Consider the following 18,077-nt stretch of genomic DNA (forward strand, 5'->3'; position numbering starts at 1 on the left):
GCCTAACACCTGCAAAAAAGCAGCATAAAGCTCCGTAACGCAGCCCCATTGATTCCTATGGGGAAACAAAATTTATGTTTACACCTAACACCCTAACATGAACCCTGAGTCTAAACACCCCTAATCTGCCGCCCCCAACATCGCCGACACCTACATTATACTTATTAACCCCTAATCTGCCGCTCTGGACATCGCCGCCACTATAATAAACAAATTAACCCCTAATCTGCCACCCCTAACATCGCCACCACCTACCTAATTTATTAACCCCTAATCTGCCACCCCTAACATCGCCACCACCTACCTAATTTATTAACCCCTAATCTGCCGCCCTAACATCGCCATCACCTACCTACATTTATTAACTCCTAATCTGCCGTCCCCAACGTCGCCGCCACTATACTAAAGATATTAACCCCTAAACCTAAGTCTAACCCTAACCCTAACACCACCTAACTTAAATATAATTAAAATAAATCTAAAGAAAACCTACTATTAATAACTAAATAATTCCTATTTAAAATTAAATACTTACCTGTAAAATAAACCATAAGCTAGCTACAATATAACTAATAGTTACATTGTAGCTAGCTTAGGGTTTATTTTTATTTTACAGGCAAGTTTGTATTTATTTTAACTAGGTAGAATAGTTATTAAATAGTTATTTACACCTAATCTATTAGCCCTATCAAAATAAAAAAGCACCCCCAAAATAAAAAAAAACCTAGCCTAAACTAAACTACCAATAGCCCTTAAAAGGGCCTTTTGCGGGGCATTGCCCCAAAGAAATCAGTTCTTTTACCTGTAATAAAAAAAATACAAACAACCCCCCTAACAGTAAAACCCACCACCCACACAACCAAATCCCCCAAATAAAACCCTAACTACAAAAACCTAAGCTCCCCATTGCCCTGAAAAGGGCATTTGGATGGGCATTGCCCTTAAAAGGGCATTTAGCTCTATTGCTGCCCAAACCCTAACCTAAAAATAAAACCCACCCAATAAACCCTTAAAAAAACACTTTTATGAGGCTTAACGCTGCTTTTTCACTCATAACGCAAAACTCGTAATCTAGCCGAAAAAAAAACGAAATTTAAATTAAGCTACAATTACAGATAATAAAAAAATCTAATATTACAGAAAATAATAAATTATCAAAAATTTTAAACTGAAACCTAATCCCTATGAAAATAAAAAGCCCCCCAAAAGGGCTTTTTGCAGGGCATTGCCCGAAGTTAAGCAGCTCTTTTACATTAAAAATAAAGAAAGTCCCCCCTAACAGTAAAACCCCCCAGCTGGAGTGAAAAAGCAGCATTATGAGGCTTAACACTGCTTTTTCACTCATACCGCAAAACTCGTAATCTAGCTGAAAAAAAATAAATTTAAATTAAGCTACAATTACAGATAATAAAAAAATCTAATATTACAGAAAATAATAAATAAATTATCAAAAATAAAAAAATTGAACCTAATCCCTAAGGCCTAGATTTGGAGTTTGGCGGTAAAAGGGCTGTTAACGCTCCGCGGGCTTTTTTCTGGCCGCACCATAAATTTAACTCTGGTATCGAGAGTTCAAACAAATGCTGCGTTAGGCTCCAAAAAAGGAGCGTAGAGCATTTGTACCGCAAATGCAACTCTCGATACCAGAGTTGCTTACGGACGCGGCCAGCCTCAAAAACGTGCTCGTGCAGGTTTCTCCCATAGGAAACAATGGGACTGTTTGAGCTGAAAAAAAACCTAACACCTGCAAAAAAGCAGCGTTCAGCTCCTAACGCAGCCCCATTGTTTCCTATGGGGAAACACTTCCTACGTCTGCACCTAACACTCTAACATGTACCCCGAGTCTAAACACCCCTAACCTTACACTTATTAACCCCTAATCTGCCGCCCCCGCTATCGCTGACACCTGCATATTTTTTTTAACCCCTAATCTGCCGCTCCGTAAACCGCCGCAACCTACGTTATCCCTATGTACCCCTAATCTGCTGCCCTAACATCGCCGACCCCTATATTATATTTATTAACCCCTAATCTGCCCCCCTCAACGTCGCCGACACCTGCCTACACTTATTAACCCCTAATCTGCCGAGCGGACCTGAGCGCTACTATAATAAAGTTATTAACCCCTAATCCGCCTCACTAACCCTATCATAAATAGTATTAACCCCCTAATCTGCCCTCCCTAACATCGCCGACACCTACCTTCAATTATTAACCCCTAATCTGCCGAGCGGAGCTCACCGCTATTCTAATAAATGTATTAACCCCTAAAGCTAAGTCTAACCCTAACACTAACACCCCCCTAACTTAAATATAATTTACATCTAACGAAATAAATTAACTCTTATTAAATAAATGATTCCTATTTAAAGCTAAATACTTACCTGTAAAATAAATCCTAATATAGGTACAATATAAATTATAATTATATTATAGCTATTTTAGGATTAATATTTATTTTACAGGCAACTTTGTAATTATTTTAACCAGGTACAATAGCTATTAAATAGTTAAGAACTATTTAATAGTTACCTAGTTAAAATAATAACAAATTTACCTGTAAAATAAATCCTAACCTAAGATATAATTAAACCTAACACTACCCTATCAATAAAATAATTAACTAAACTACCTACAATTACCTACAATTAACCTAACACTACACTATCAATAAATTAATTAAACACAATTCCTACAAATAAATACAATTAAATAAACTAGCTAAAGTACAAAAAATAAAAAAGAACTAAGTTACACAAAATAAAAAAATATTTACAAACATAAGAAAAATATTACAACAATTTTAAACTAATTACACCTACTCTAAGCCCCCTAATAAAATAACAAAGCCCCCCAAAATAAAAAATTCCCTACCCTATTCTAAATTTAAAAAGTTACAAGCTCTTTTACCTTACCAGCCCTGAACAGGGCCCTTTGCGGGGCATGCCCCAAGAATTTCATCTCTTTTGCCTGTAAAAGAATAAATACAATACCCCCCCCCAACATTACAACCCACCACCCACATACCCCTAATCTAACCCAAACCCCCCTTAAATAAACCTAACACTAAGCCCCTGAAGATCTTCCTACCTTGTCTTCACCATCCAGGTATCACCGATCCGTCCTGGCTCCAACATCTTCATCCAACCCAAGCGGGGGTTGGCGATCCATCATCCGGTGCTGAAGAGGTCCAGAAGAGGCTCCAAAGTCTTCCTCCTATCCGGCAAGAAGAGGACATCCGGACCGGCAAACATCTTCTCCAAGCGGCATCTTCGATCTTCTTCCATCCGGTGCGGAGCGGGTCCATATTGAAGCAGGCGACGCGGATCCATCCTCTTCTTCCGTTGTCTCCCGACTAATGACGGTTCCTTTAAGGGACGTCTTCCAAGATGGCGTCCCTCGAATTCCGATTGGCTGATAGGATTCTATCAGCCAATCGGAATTAAGGTAGGAATTTTCTGATTGGCTGATGGAATCAGCCAATCAGAATCAAGTTCAATCCGATTGGCTGATCCAATCAGCCAATCAGATTGAGCTCGCATTCTATTGGCTGTTCCGATCAGCCAATAGAATGCGAGCTCAATCTGATTGGCTGATTGGATCAGCCAATCGGATTGAACTTGATTCTGATTGGCTGATTCCATCAGCCAATCAGAAAATTCCTACCTTAATTCCGATTGGCTGATAGAATCCTATCAGCCAATCGGAATTCGAGGGACGCCATCTTGGATGACGTCCCTTAAAGGAACCGTCATTAGTCGGGAGACAACGGAAGAAGAGGATGGATCCGCGTCGCCTGCTTCAAGATGGACCCGCTCCGCACCGGATGGAAGAAGATCGAAGATGCCGCTTGGAGAAGATGTTTGCCGGTCCGGATGTCCTCTTCTTGCCGGATAGGAGGAAGACTTTGGAGCCTCTTCTGGACCTCTTCAGCACCGGATGATGGATCGCCAACCCCCGCTTGGGTTGGATGAAGATGTTGGAGCCAGGACGGATCGGTGATACCTGGATGGTGAAGACAAGGTAGGAAGATCTTCAGGGGCTTAGTGTTAGGTTTATTTAAGGGGGGTTTGGGTTAGATTAGGGGTATGTGGGTGGTGGGTTGTAATGTTGGGGGGGGGTATTGTATTTATTCTTTTACAGGCAAAAGAGCTGAAATTCTTGGGGCATGCCCCGCAAAGGGCCCTGTTCAGGGCTGGTAAGGTAAAAGAGCTTGTAACTTTTTTAATTTAGAATAGGGTAGGGAATTTTTTATTTTGGGGGGCTTTGTTATTTTATTAGGGGGCTTAGAGTAGGTGTAATTAGTTTAAAATTGTTGTAATATTTTTCTTATGTTTGTAAATATTTTTTTATTTTTTGTAACTTAGTTCTTTTTTATTTTTTGTACTTTAGCTAGTTTATTTAATTGTATTTATTTGTAGGAATTGTGTTTAATTAATTTATTGATAGTGTAGTGTTAGGTTAATTGTAGGTAATTGTAGGTAGTTTAGTTAATTATTTTATTGATAGGGTAGTGTTAGGTTTAATTATATCTTAGGTTAGGATTTATTTTACAGGTAAATTTGTTATTATTTTAACTAGGTAACTATTAAATAGTTCTTAACTATTTAATAGCTATTGTACCTGGTTAAAATAATTACAAAGTTGCCTGTAAAATAAATATTAATCCTAAAATAGCTATAATATAATTATAATTTATATTGTAGCTATATTAGGATTTATTTTACAGGTAAGTATTTAGCTTTAAATAGGAATCATTTATTTAATAAGAGTTAATTTATTTCGTTAGATGTAAATTATATTTAACTTAGGGGGGTGTTAGTGTTAGGGTTAGACTTAGCTTTAGGGGTTAATACATTTATTAGAATAGCGGTGAGCTCCGCTCGGCAGATTAGGGGTTAATAATTGAAGTTAGGTGTCGGCGATGTTAGGGAGGGCAGATTAGGGGTTAATACTATTTATTATAGGGTTAGTGAGGCGGGTTAGGGGTTAATAACTTTATTATAGTAGCGCTCAGGTCCGCTCGGCAGATTAGGGGTTAATAAGTGTAGGCAGGTGTCGGCGACGTTGAGGGGGGCAGATTAGGGGTTAATAAATATAATATAGGGGTCGGCGGTGTTAGGGGTAGCAGATTAGGGGTACATAGGGATAACGTAGGTGGCGGCGCTTTGCGGTCGGAAGATTAGGGGTTAATTATTTTAAGTAGCTGGCGGCGACGTTGTGGGGGGCAGGTTAGGGGTTAATAAATGTAATACAGGGGTCGGCGGGGTTAGGGGCAGCAGATTAGGGGTACATAAGTATAACGTAGGTGGCGGTCGGCAGATTAGAGGTTAAAAATTTTAATCGAGTGGCGGCGATGTGGGGGGAGCTCGGTTTAGGGGTACATAGGTAGTTTATGGGTGTTAGTGTACTTTAGGGTACAGTAGTTAAGAGCTTTATGAACCGGCGTTAGCCAGAAAGCTCTTAACTCCTGCTATTTTCAGGCGGCTGGAGTTTTGTCGTTAGAGCTCTAACGCTCACTTCAGAAACGACTCTAAATACCGGCGTTAGAAAGATCCCATTGAAAACATAGGATACGCAAATGGCGTAGGGGGATCTGCGGTATGGAAAAGTCGCGGCTGAAAAGTGAGCGTTAGACCCTTTAATCACTGACTCCAAATACCAGCGGGCGGCCAAAACCAGCGTTAGGAGCCTCTAACGCTGGTTTTGACGGCTACCGCCGAACTCCAAATCTAGGCCTAAGAAAATAAAAAGCCCCCCAAATAAAAACACCCCCTAATCTAATGCCCTTAAAGGGGCTATTTGCAGGGCATTGCCCAAAATTTAAGTAGCTCTTTTAAATTAAAAATAAAGAAAGTCCCCCCCCAGTAAAACCCCCTACCCACCAAACCCCCCAAAATAAAAAACCTAGCACTAAAAAACCTAAACTACCCATTGCCCTGAAAAGGGCATGTGTATGGGCATTGCCCTTAAAAGGGCATTTAGCTCTTTTGCTGCCCTTAAAAGGACATTTAGCTCTTTTGCTGCCCTTAAAAGGACATTTAGCTCTTTTGCTGCCCTTAAAAGGACATTTAGCTCTTTTAAGAAGTGCTCTTTCCTAATCTAAATAAAACAAATCCCCCCCAAAACTAAAAAAAAAACCTAAGTCTAACCCCAAGGTTGGTACTCACGGTTGCTGAAGTCCAGCGGTGAAGGAAGGTCCTGTTCCAGGCGGGGAAGTCTTCTTCCAAGCGGCGCCATGAGGAGCGGAGGGGGGAGGGGGGAGCTGAAGACAGATGATCTCAGAGCTGAAAACCGGCGACACTGGAACTGAAGACCGGCGACCCTGGAACTGAAGACTTGCGACGCAGAGCCATGGAGCGTGGAGGATCCTCTTGGTATGATCTGCGCCGTACACTGAATAATGAATTCAAGGTACGCGATTAAAGATGGCGTCCCTTGAATGCCTGTTGGCTGTTTTGATTCTTCAAATTCAAATCAGCCAATAGGATTTGAGCTACTGAAATCCGATTGGCTAATTTGAGCAGCCAATAGGATTTCAGTAGCTCTCATTCTATTGGCTGATTTGAATTTGAAGAATCAAATCACCCAATAGGAATTCAAGGGACGCCATCTTTAATCGCGTACATTGAATTCATTATTCAGTGTACGGCAGAGATCATATGAAGAGGATCCTCCACACTCCATGGCTCCACGGTCGCCGGTCTTAAGTTCCAGGGTCACCAAACTTCAGTTCCATTTCCATTTTTGCCACGTAAGTCCTTGCGCTGAATATGTGATTCCAATTTGCGACACGGTCCCATGTTAGCTTATGGGAGTAAAAATTGCGGGCGACGGGTGAAATATATGTGCCACATTTATATGCAGCGCTGTATACTGGATACCAAAACCGCATAAAAACCGGTGTCGCCGGCATTTGCAGGCGACGCCGCATATGTAATGGAGCCCATAGACAGCAAACACCAACAGCAATGTGTACTTCTGCTCCTTCAATGCTACAATATTTTTTACTTCTAAGTACACCATGGGTTAACTGCTGTAATCATATTTCTCATTAAACAAATCAAGGTAAACTCATCACACACAACACACATTTATTTTCAAAAGAGCATCTCAAGCCCAATTTGCAGAGCACAGAGAACAGCTAAAGGTCAATATGATTCTAATGATTTTCTCCAGACTTATGTCTGGGCTGTAAGAAAAATATCAAAATTCATTGCTGCCATAAGAATTCTGATATATACAGCCATAGGGCTCCGTATGTTAAACAGTGATAACCCGGCTCACATTACTTAAAAAAATGATTTCTGCATCCTAAAGTGAGCAATAACAAATATTAACTGCAATGTGAAAATCTAGTATGTTGTGCTAAACCTTAATTAATACAGAAAGTATTACAATATTAAATGGAAATAAGCTTTCCTATTCTACATTCCATGTCATAGCCAAAGAGCTGGGAGCTGGCTGTGCCTATGGAGCAGATCCCTCCAGGCGCCATTATTAATATAGCAGCAATGACCAAATGTGAAGAAATGGTCAGATTTCCCATTAGGCAATTTACTAGGGGTGCAATCTCTGATAATAATGTCTGCTTTACCTGGCTAGCAAAGATATAAATCCTTGCAACGCACTCACAACACCTTTTATTTTGCACTTTTATCTGTGAGCAGAGTCAGTTAAACTGATGCCTAGGGGTTGCAGTTGTGTAAATCCTATGCACAAAAACATGTGGATCTACTTTGGCAGTTGCACATTCCTTGTACAAATTGAAACAATTCTACTTGATTATCTTACTATAAAATTTATAAAAGTATGGTCTAGAAATTAAAAATATTAAAACACGTCCTCTTTAAATACTTAGGGGCCAATTTATTATGCTGTGAATGCAGAAGTTTCCGCACAAGCCTTCAGGCTCGCCGGAAACATAAGTTAAGAAGCAGCGGTCATAAGACCGTTGCTCCTTAACTCGTCCGCCAGCTTTGAGGCGGCGGACAGCAATCAGCCCGATCGAATGTGCAGGGGGCGGTATTGCACAAGCATTTCACGAGAAATGCTTGTGCAATGATAAATGCCGACAGCGTATGCTGTCGGCATTTATTGATGTCGAGCGGACAAATGATAAATTGCCCCTTAGGATGAAGATATATTTATACACACACACATATCTATCTATCTATCTATCTATCTATCTATTGTGAAGGTGAGAGGGAAATGTTATGTCATAACAGGTGCACAAGAAGTGTGGCTGCTGCCTCTGTTCTCTGATATTTTCTTACCTTGGCTGGTATCCTAAACTCCTCGTACCCCTTCAGTAGTTCCTGAGTTTGCCCTATGCTCTCCCCAGGAGAGGTGTGCAAGGTGAGGAAGAGTTCCCCAGCTTCCTGGATCCAATCTAGGGCCTGAGAACGCACATAAAAGAATAAAAAGTGCCGTGAATATTAAGGATGGAGGCGGAATCAGTCAAAGAAAGTTCCTCTCCACACTGAGCTGCTGTTTATAAGATGTATGGTTATATAATGATACAGTTACAACGTGGCCACATAAAAATACACTGGCTTTGTTGTGTTGGGAGCTCTGCCCAGCAGTTTGCTAAAGCTACTGAATGAGCGGCAAATACTACTGTACAGGAGGATGGTTTATTCTCAAAAGCAAGAGTGACAATTTATCAATGCAGAATCCTACAAGTAAATATAGCCCGGTCATTTTATTAGGACTGGTAAAAAGGCCTGTGTATCTACCGTTACTTTTTGTATTGGGCACAACACTTTGGTACTAGGTTAGAGGGAAATCACATTTTATGCAGATGGACTAACAAAGAGACCATAGCAGACAACCCATATCTAATATGTATTATGTCCAACGTGTCTAACGTGAAGAGGTAACTGTATATTTTACAACATTTAAACATTATTCATTTTAGAGATCATATAAATACATTAATTTCAAGTTTGCTCCCAAACTTCAAGTGTGTTTGTGAAATGAATGGGTGTTTTGAATAATCGCTGGAGACGAAGACAGGAGGTACTCAGCAGAGAGTAAGAACCTCAAGAATATTTGTTATACATATTTATTTTGTGAATATGTTTAGCGAGGCGCTATCTTGTTTAATTTCCAACATAAAATGATAAATAGGGGCAGATTTCACAACAGCTTGCAGTAATATGCATTACTTTAGTATGATAGAAACTACTGATATAGCTAATAATTCATCTTTATCCCTCACCTTCTAAAGTTTAAAGATTACACAAATATCACATTATTTCAATAAGCTATTTAATGTAATTGCAGTATGTATATATAAATATATATATATATATATATATATATATATATATATATATATATATATATATATATATATATATATATATAGCATATAATGTGCAGGGTAATGTGCACCTTCTGTTTAAACCATAGTTGCAGGGTAATGTGCGCTTTCTCTTTCACCCATAGTTGCAGGGTAATGTTCCCCTACTGTTTGGCTACACGTACCTGCTTGGCACTTCTTTCAAACACCAAATACTGCTGGCACTGGTCCAACCTTCTTTTCTTCAGAGTCCAGAAATGTAACACTCGGTTCTCCCTTTGCAGCAGTTCATTCAGGATGGCTATGGAACAAGGGTTAAATATGCTGAGATTCTACAGTGCAAAAAGCTTGAAGTCCCTACAGGCTGGTCACGGTCCCTTGAATTTAAAAGGACATAAAGGTGCAAAAAAGGAAATGCTGTGATATGTTAGAGAATTGTATTATTGCGCTTTTGCAATCCCTGCAATGCTAGAGATAGCTGAACACGTTGGTGAGCCAACGACAAGAAACAAATGTGTGCAGTCACCATTAAAAACAATGCTCTATCTGAATGAAAGTTTAATAGTTTATTTTTGACTGCCCGTTCTTATCTTATAATCTGTATTTCATCATTAGTTACTCTGAGAGGAACATAAAATATTCAGCCACTCAGACTACTGAGAGCCTCAGGTTGAACTAAAATGATCCTGGCAAACCAACGCTGAAAGGGTCTTTAAACCCTTTGGTGCATCTAAAAAAACGGACTTTCAAAATTTATTGTAGTTTTTTTTTCTAACACAGAAACCATTTGGGCCCTGTCTGTTAGTTTCAAAATAAAAATAAAAAGCTTTGGTTCAGCCTTTATTTAAGGAAAGAAACAAATATTTTCTTATAGTTAAAAGTTGAACCATTAAAGGGACACTGAACCCAAATTTTTTCTATTGTGATTCAGATAGAGCATGCAAGTTTAAGCAACTTTCTAATTTACTCCTATTATCAAATTGTCTTCGTTCTCTTGCTATCTTTATTTGAAATGCAAGAATGTAAGTTTAGATGCCGGACCATTTTTGGTGAACAACCTGGGTTGTCTTTGCTGATTGGTGGATAAATTCATCCACCAATAAAAAAGTGCTATCCAGATTTCTGAACCCAAAAAAAAGCTTAGATGCCTTTTTTTCAAATAAAGATAGCAAGAGAACGGAGAAAAATTGATAATAGGAGTAAATTAGAAAGTTGCTTAAAATTGCATGCTCTATCTGAATCACAAAAGAAAAATATTGGGTGCAGTGTCCCTTTAAATGCATAGTATCCCTTTAACAGAATTGCAAGTATATATCTAGGTGCATCTGAGAAGCAAACAAACCATAATCCATATGAAGCTTAGCTCAAATTGATTTCAGTTTGTGAGCAGCACACATACTTGAGAAGTTTCGTATATATGTACTTTACAGATCACACACAAGTAATTCCTGTCTGTCTGCCCTATATATCAGGCTTTAATAGGATTCTCAGTATTCTAGAGTACATTTAAGGGCATTGCCATTAATCTTCTCAGTTCTGCAGCTTAGCTCCATCTAATCCACTACAAGACTGTGCGGAGGTTCTGAAGATGTGTTTCACTGCATTTAATTAGCACCTGGCAAGGACCACGGCTACAGATCCCTATTACTGTCACCTCACATAAAGTCTTGTGCAAGAGTAAAAAAGAAGAGTGTAAATAATTGATGTATAAAAGTGGACTCCATTTTTCAGTGCTCAAGTGCAGGTAATGTCATATTCTCTCACATCATTAGTTCAGAAATTCAGTCCTGAGGTATCACTAACGGGCCAGGTTTTCCCACCTCAGCAAATGTGAATAAATCAGACTTAGATCCTGTTATAACCTCTATTTGCTGAAAGAGGAATAGTCTAAAATTGCCAGTGCCTGATCTACTGAAAGAAAATATGATGCTCATTATATTCTTCTGGTTAAAGATATAACAAGTCATATTAGTGCATATTACTACTTTAATGTCATATCTGTATTTTGGGCACTGCCATAGAAGACTCATGCCACTAGGGGGAGCAACTACTTCCAAGAACATTATACATGAGAAGCTAATGGGGCAACGAACAGCTCGATTGCTGCATATCAACAGTTGTAAAAATCTCACATCTGAAATAGGAGTATAAAATAACAAATCATTTTATAGCACAGTTAGTCGCAGTCCTTTAGTATTTATCATTACCATCTTTATTATTATCGGCTATTTGTAGAGTGCCAACAGATTCTTTACTATTCAATTGCTTAAATTCTCATATTTTAAATGATATATATATATATATATGTGTATAGAGAGCTTGTTTATGAACATGTTGCATATGTATCTAAGATGGACCAAGATTCAAATTTAAAATGTGATATCCTTTCTAAAACTGTTAAACAAATCTTCAAGGAAAGCAAGGAGAATAGAGATTACTGACTATCTCTGGTTCAAATCGTACTTAAATAGATACAAAAGTGCAAAATACTGTAATATGTTAGAGAATTTTATTATTGCGCTATTGCTTGTATATAAATGTGTGTTTAACCCATGCAAAGGGATTAAACACATAGGTAAAGCAGTTCCAGAGCAGCAATGCACTACTTAGAGCTAACTGAGCACATCTGGTGAGCAAATGACAGAGATATTAAAGAGATACTGAAGCCACATTTTTTTTCTTTCATGATTCAGATAGAGCATGTCATTTTAAGCAACTTTCTAATTTACTCCTATAATCAATTTTTCTTCGTTCTCTTGGTATCTTTATTTGAAAAATCAAATAAAGAACCCTGGATAGCACTTGCTGATTGGTAGCTACATTTACATATATATGTATACATAAGTATTTATGTGTACAGTATATGTAAATATACACATATATAGGCAAATATACACATATATATATTTAGACATATATCTATATATAGAAACAAAAGAGGGGAAGGAACGCACAAAACCAGAGAGACCCCTGGTGTAGTATGTCAAGGATATTAAAAAAAAAAAAAGAAGCCAAAAACGTACTCACATTTTGAAGTTGATCAAGCCAATGGGGTATCCGGCATCAGTTTCAGCTTTTACTATAATTTTAACTTGTAATACCAGTGCAAATTAGCGAGGTTGCGGTACCTATTAAAAGTATAGGCTGCACTCGAGCAAAGTCGGGCACACTAACCCTTCTCTGGTTAGCGCAATTTGCCATTTTGGTCATGTCATTTCAAAATTGCTTGCTGATGGTAGCACGGTCCAGCGATATTGGTAATCGCGTCCACACTATCATTAGCAAGGCCTTAAATATGAAAATCTGTATTAGGTTTCTGTGTTCTAAGTATAGAAACACTTTCACAACCTACCTGTGAAGCCGTGGTGTTTGTGTGCATTCTTCAAGCACACATTTTATTTTTAGTTTGTAGAAAACTTAACATCTTGTCTAGAAAAACTGTAAATTTAAACTGTAAGAGTCTGCCAAAAAATGTAAAGCTCTCAGGAAAGGCACTGCAGTTATTTTTTAAATTTAAGTAGCAACTTCATTTTCACATGTAGGTATTTAAAAAAAACATAATTTATGTAAGAACTTACCTGATAAATTCATTTCTTTCATATTAGCAAGAGTCCATGAGCTAGTGACGTATGGGATATACATTCCTACCAGAAGGGGCAAAGTTTCCCAAACCTCAAAATGCCTATAAATACACCCCTCACCACACCCACAAATCAGTTTAACGAATAGCCAAGAAGTGGGGTGATAAGAAAAAAGTGTGAAGCATAAATATAAGAAATTGGAATAATTGTGCTTAATATAAAAAAAATCATAACCACCACAAAAAAAGGGTGGGCCTCATGGACTCTTGCTAATATGAAAGAAATTAATTTATCAGGTAAGTTCTTACATAAATTATGTTTTCTTTCATGTAATTAGCAAGAGTCCATGAGCTAGTGACGTATGGGATAATGACTACCCAAGATGTGGATCTTCCACGCAAGAGTCACTAGAGAGGGAGGGATAAAATAAAGACAGCCAATTCCGCTGAAAAAAATCCACACCCAAAAATAAAGTTTAAATCTTATAAAGAAAAAAACTGAAAATAGTTTTACCCGACTCGACATAAGCATGATGAATTAAAGATTTCAACCAAGATGCCAAAGAAATGGCAGAGGCCTTCTGACCTTTCCTAGAACCGGAAAAGATAACAAATAGACTAGAAGTCTTTCGGAAATTCTTAGTAGCTTCAACATAATATTTCAAAGCTCTAACTACATCCAAAGAATGCAATGATTTCTCCTTAGAATTCTTAGGATTAGGACATAATGAAGGAACCACAATTTCTCTACTAATGTTGTTGGAATTCACAACCTTAGGAAAAAATTTAAAAGAAGTTCGCAACCGCCTTATCCTGGTGAAAAATCAGAAAAGGAGACTCACAAGAAAGAGCAGATAATTCAGAAACTCTTCTGGCAGAAGAGATGGCCAAAAGGAACAAAACTTTATAAGTAATTTAATGTCCAATGAATGCATAGGTTCAAACGGAGGAGCTTGAAGAGCCCTCAGAACCAAATTCAAACTCCAAGGAGGAGAAATTGACTTAATGACAGGTTTTATACGAACTAAAGCTTGTACAAAACAATGAATATCAGGAAGATTAGCAATCTTTCTGTGAAAAAGAACGGAAAGAGCAGAGATTTGTCCTTTCAAGGAACTTGCAGACAAACCTTTATCCAAACCATCCTGAAGAAACTGTAAAATTCTCGGAATTCTAAAAGAATGCCAGGAAAAATGATGAGAAAGACACCAAGAAATATAAGTCTTCCAGACTCTATAATATATTTCCCTAGATACAGATTTACGAGCCTGTAACATAGTATTAATCACAGAGTCAGAGAAACCTCTTTGACTAAGAATCAAGCATTCAATCTCCATACCTTTAAATTTAAGGATTTGAGATCCTGATGGAAAAAAGGACCTTGCGACAGAAGGTCTTTCCTTAACGGAAGAGTCCACGGTTAGCAAGAGGCCATCCGGACAAGATCTGCATACCAAAACCTGTGAGGCCATGCTGGAGCTACCAGCAGAACAAACGAGCATTCCTTCAGAATCTTGGAGATTACTCTTGGAAGAAGAACTAGAGGCGGAAAGATATAGGCAGGATGATACTTCCAAGGAAGTGACAATGCATCCACTGCTACCGCTTGAGGATCCCTGGATCTGGACAGATACCTGGGAAGTTTCTTGTTTAGATGAGAGGCCATCAAATCTATTTCTGGAAGTCCCCACATTTGAACAATCTGAAGAAATACCTCTTAGCAAGAGTAGAGACAGCCCCATCAACCTTAGGGATTTTGTCCCAAAACTCTAATCTGTCAGATGGCACAGGATATAATTGCTTAAAACGTTTAGAAGGAGTAAATGAATTACCCAAATTATTCCATTCCCTGGAAATTACTTCAGAAATAGCACTAGGGACAGGAAAAACTTCTGGAATAACTACAGGAGATTTAAAAACCTTATCTAAACGTTTAGATTTAGTATCAAGTGGACCAGAATCCTCAATTTCTAATGCAATTAGGACTTCTCTAAGTAAAGAACGAATAAATTCCATTTTAAATAAATATGAAGATTTATCAGCATCAACCTCTGAGACAGAATCCTCTGAACCAGAAGAACCATTATCAGAATCAGAATGATGATGTTCATTTAAAAATTCATCTGAAAAATGAGAAGTTTTAAAAGACTTTTTACGTTTACTAGAAGGAGGAATAACAGACATAGCCTTCTTAATGGATTTAGAAACAAAATCTCTTATGTTATCAGGAACACTCTGAGTATTAGATGTTGACGGAACAGCAACAGGTAATGTAACAGTACTAAAGGAAATATTATCTGCATTAACAAGTTTGTCATGACAAACAGTACAAACAACAGCTGGAGGAACAGATACCATAAGTTTACAGCAGATACACTTAGCTTTGGTAGCTCCAGCACCAGGCAGCGATTTTCCAGAAGTATCTTCTGACTCAGTTTCAACGTGGGACATCTTGCAATATGTAATAGAAAAAACAACATATAAAGCAAAACTGATCAAATTCCTTAAATGACAGTTTCAGGAATGGGAAAAAATGCCAGTGAACAAGCTTCTAGCAACCAGAAGCAATAAATAATGAGACTTAAATAATGTGGAGACAATAGTGACGCCCATATTTTTTTTTAGCGCCAAAAATGACGCCCACATTATTTGGCGCCTAAATGCTTTTGGCGCCAAAAATGACGCCACATCCGGAACGCCGACACTTTTGGCGCAAAAAACGTCAAAAATGACGCAACTTCCGGCGACACGTATGACGCCGGAAACAGAAAAAAAAATTTGCGCCAAAAAAGTCTGCGCCAAGAATGACGCAATAAAATGAAGCATTTTCAGCCCCCGCGAGCCTAACAGCCCACAGGGAAAAAGTCAAATTTAAGGTAAGGAAAAAATTGATTTATTCATATGCATTATCCCAAATATGAAACTGACTGTCTGAAATAAGGAATGTTGAACATCCTGAGTCAAGGCAAATAAATGTTTGAATACATATATTTAGAACTTTATAAAAAAGTGCCCAACCATAGCTTAGAGTGTCACAGAAAATAAGACTTACTTACCCCAGGACACTCATCTACATGTAGTAGAAAGCCAAACCACTACTGAAACGAAAATCAGCAGAGGTAATGGTATATATAAGAGTATCTGAAAAGGGAGGTAAGAGATGAATCTCTACGACCGATAACAGAGAACCTATGAAATAGACCCCGTAGAAGGAGATCATTGAATTCAAATAGGCAATACTCTCCTCACATCCCTCTGACATTCACTGCACGCTGAGAGGAAAACCGGGCTCCAACCTGCTGCGGAGCGCATATCAACGTAGAATCTAGCACAAACTTACTTCACCACCTCCATAGGAGGCAAAGTTTGTAAAACTGCTTTGTGGGTGTGGTGAGGGGTGTATTTATAGGCATTTTGAGGTTTGGGAAACTTTGCCCCTCCTGGTAGGAATTTATATCCCATACGTCACTAGCTCATGGACTCTTGCTAATTACATGAAAGAAAAAATGTTTTATACATAACCTACAAATTTAAAATTAATAAATATGGCATATCAATAAAATTAAAAGGGAGTTTAAATAATTTCATACAATTTACAAGTTTGTAGCACCAATATGATTTTTTTTTTTAAATAAAAATAAAAAGGAGCTATAATTTTTATTTCAAACTTGCCTATATTCATGAGTTTTAGTTAACTATATAATAACTATTATACGCATTACAGGGCCCGGATCCCTACAAAGCTTACAAGTAGTAGTTAGAGACAAACAAATTATTTCCTGTATATGCAATTGAATAGCAATATATTTGGACGCCAGGAAGATTGGTTTATTACATTCACTCAAAGTCACTCACATTCAAGCTGTGAGAAACGTAGCTTTATTTATAACTGGAAATATATTGACAAGTCAATTATAATTCATACAGGTTTCAATAAAATGATTTAAAGGGACATTATACACTAATTTTTTCTTTGCATAAATGTTTTGTAGATGATCTATTTATATAGCCCATAAAGTTTTTTGTTTTGTTTTTTTTAAATGTATAGTTTTGCTTATTTTTAAATAGCATTGCTCTGATTTTCAGACTCCTAACCAAGCCCCAAAGTTTTATGAGAATACCGTCAGCTACCTTCTCCAGCTTGCTCCTGTTTGTGTAAAGGGTCTTTTCATATGCAAAAGAAGGGGGAGGGGGGAAGTGTCTTATTTCCCACTTGCAGTGGGCTTTCCAGCTACCTTTTCAACAGAGCTAAACTGAGAGCTTATAAGTTTTTAAACAGTTTTATACTGGATTTTTATAACAGCATCTGTACATATTATTCTTTATAGTAGTGTCTATTACATGCAGTTATATGAAAATGAGTGTATACTGTCCCTTTAACTATGAAACTATTATGTATTGATTGACTGATTCAGTTCATGCAAAACCTGTTTTTAATGTTAAATAATAAGAACACTTTATCTTTCACTAGTTTCTTGCTATTCAGAACTTTTTTGTAGCTAGACAACAAATGCAATTTCTTTGTCTCACCTTTGACTTGTTGCTCTGGGCCCCGAGTGTGCGGAGCTACTCCTGGCATGCTGACATTGTTGCGGTGAATGTATTTCAAAAACACCTCCGCATTCCGCCGTGCTAATGTACAGGCCTACAAGAAGAAACTTTATTTGTTACATATAAAACAGTAACATCTATAACATCAGTATTGCATGCAGCAACTGATACACCAGTTTAGCAGATCAGAAATGACTGAGCTAAATATTGTGTGGTATTTGCTGTTCTAGAAGAGAAACAACACTTATACAGGTAGGTCTCTATCTGACCTTGAGGAAGGCCTCCTTCTGTTCCAGGTGCTTGCTGATTAGTGGCAGTACGAAGTCTGCATCTGTGGTTGGTCCCAGTTTTTCATGACCCCTGCACCAGTCCTCATCTCTGCGATATTCCTGCTCCAAGCTTTCCAAAACACTGCATACCTGCAAGATGCCATAGAGATAACAATGGCTAAAAATACTCCCCCACATGAGTCTAATATTACTACATACTAGAAGATGCTATGATGATTAGCAGTTTCACTAACTATAATGTTAGGACATAGAAGGGTTTGCCTGGAGCCTTATACATGAGGTTCAGTGGTAACATGCAGATGGTTCTATGTTTATTAGATATGATAGTAACATGTGCACTGAGATGTTC

At 38.0% G+C, this 18,077-nt stretch overlaps 1 protein-coding gene across 1 annotated transcript in view; it reads right to left on the reverse strand.

Moving 5' to 3' along the window:
* The window catches only part of KALRN (kalirin RhoGEF kinase), a 731,621-nt gene that overhangs the window by 567,667 nt on the left and 145,877 nt on the right, over positions 1 to 18,077 (reverse strand). The window contains exons 12-15 of the mRNA XM_053698064.1: positions 17,708 to 17,857; positions 17,418 to 17,532; positions 9,493 to 9,608; positions 8,277 to 8,399 (exon numbers count right to left, since the gene is read on the reverse strand). Coding sequence (XP_053554039.1) covers positions 8,277 to 8,399; positions 9,493 to 9,608; positions 17,418 to 17,532; positions 17,708 to 17,857 — 504 coding nt within the window. The remainder of the gene's footprint in view (positions 1 to 8,276; positions 8,400 to 9,492; positions 9,609 to 17,417; positions 17,533 to 17,707; positions 17,858 to 18,077) is intronic.

Source organism: Bombina bombina, chromosome 1 (genome assembly GCF_027579735.1).
Source record: "Bombina bombina isolate aBomBom1 chromosome 1, aBomBom1.pri, whole genome shotgun sequence".
Classification (NCBI taxonomy): Eukaryota; Metazoa; Chordata; class Amphibia; order Anura; family Bombinatoridae; genus Bombina; species Bombina bombina.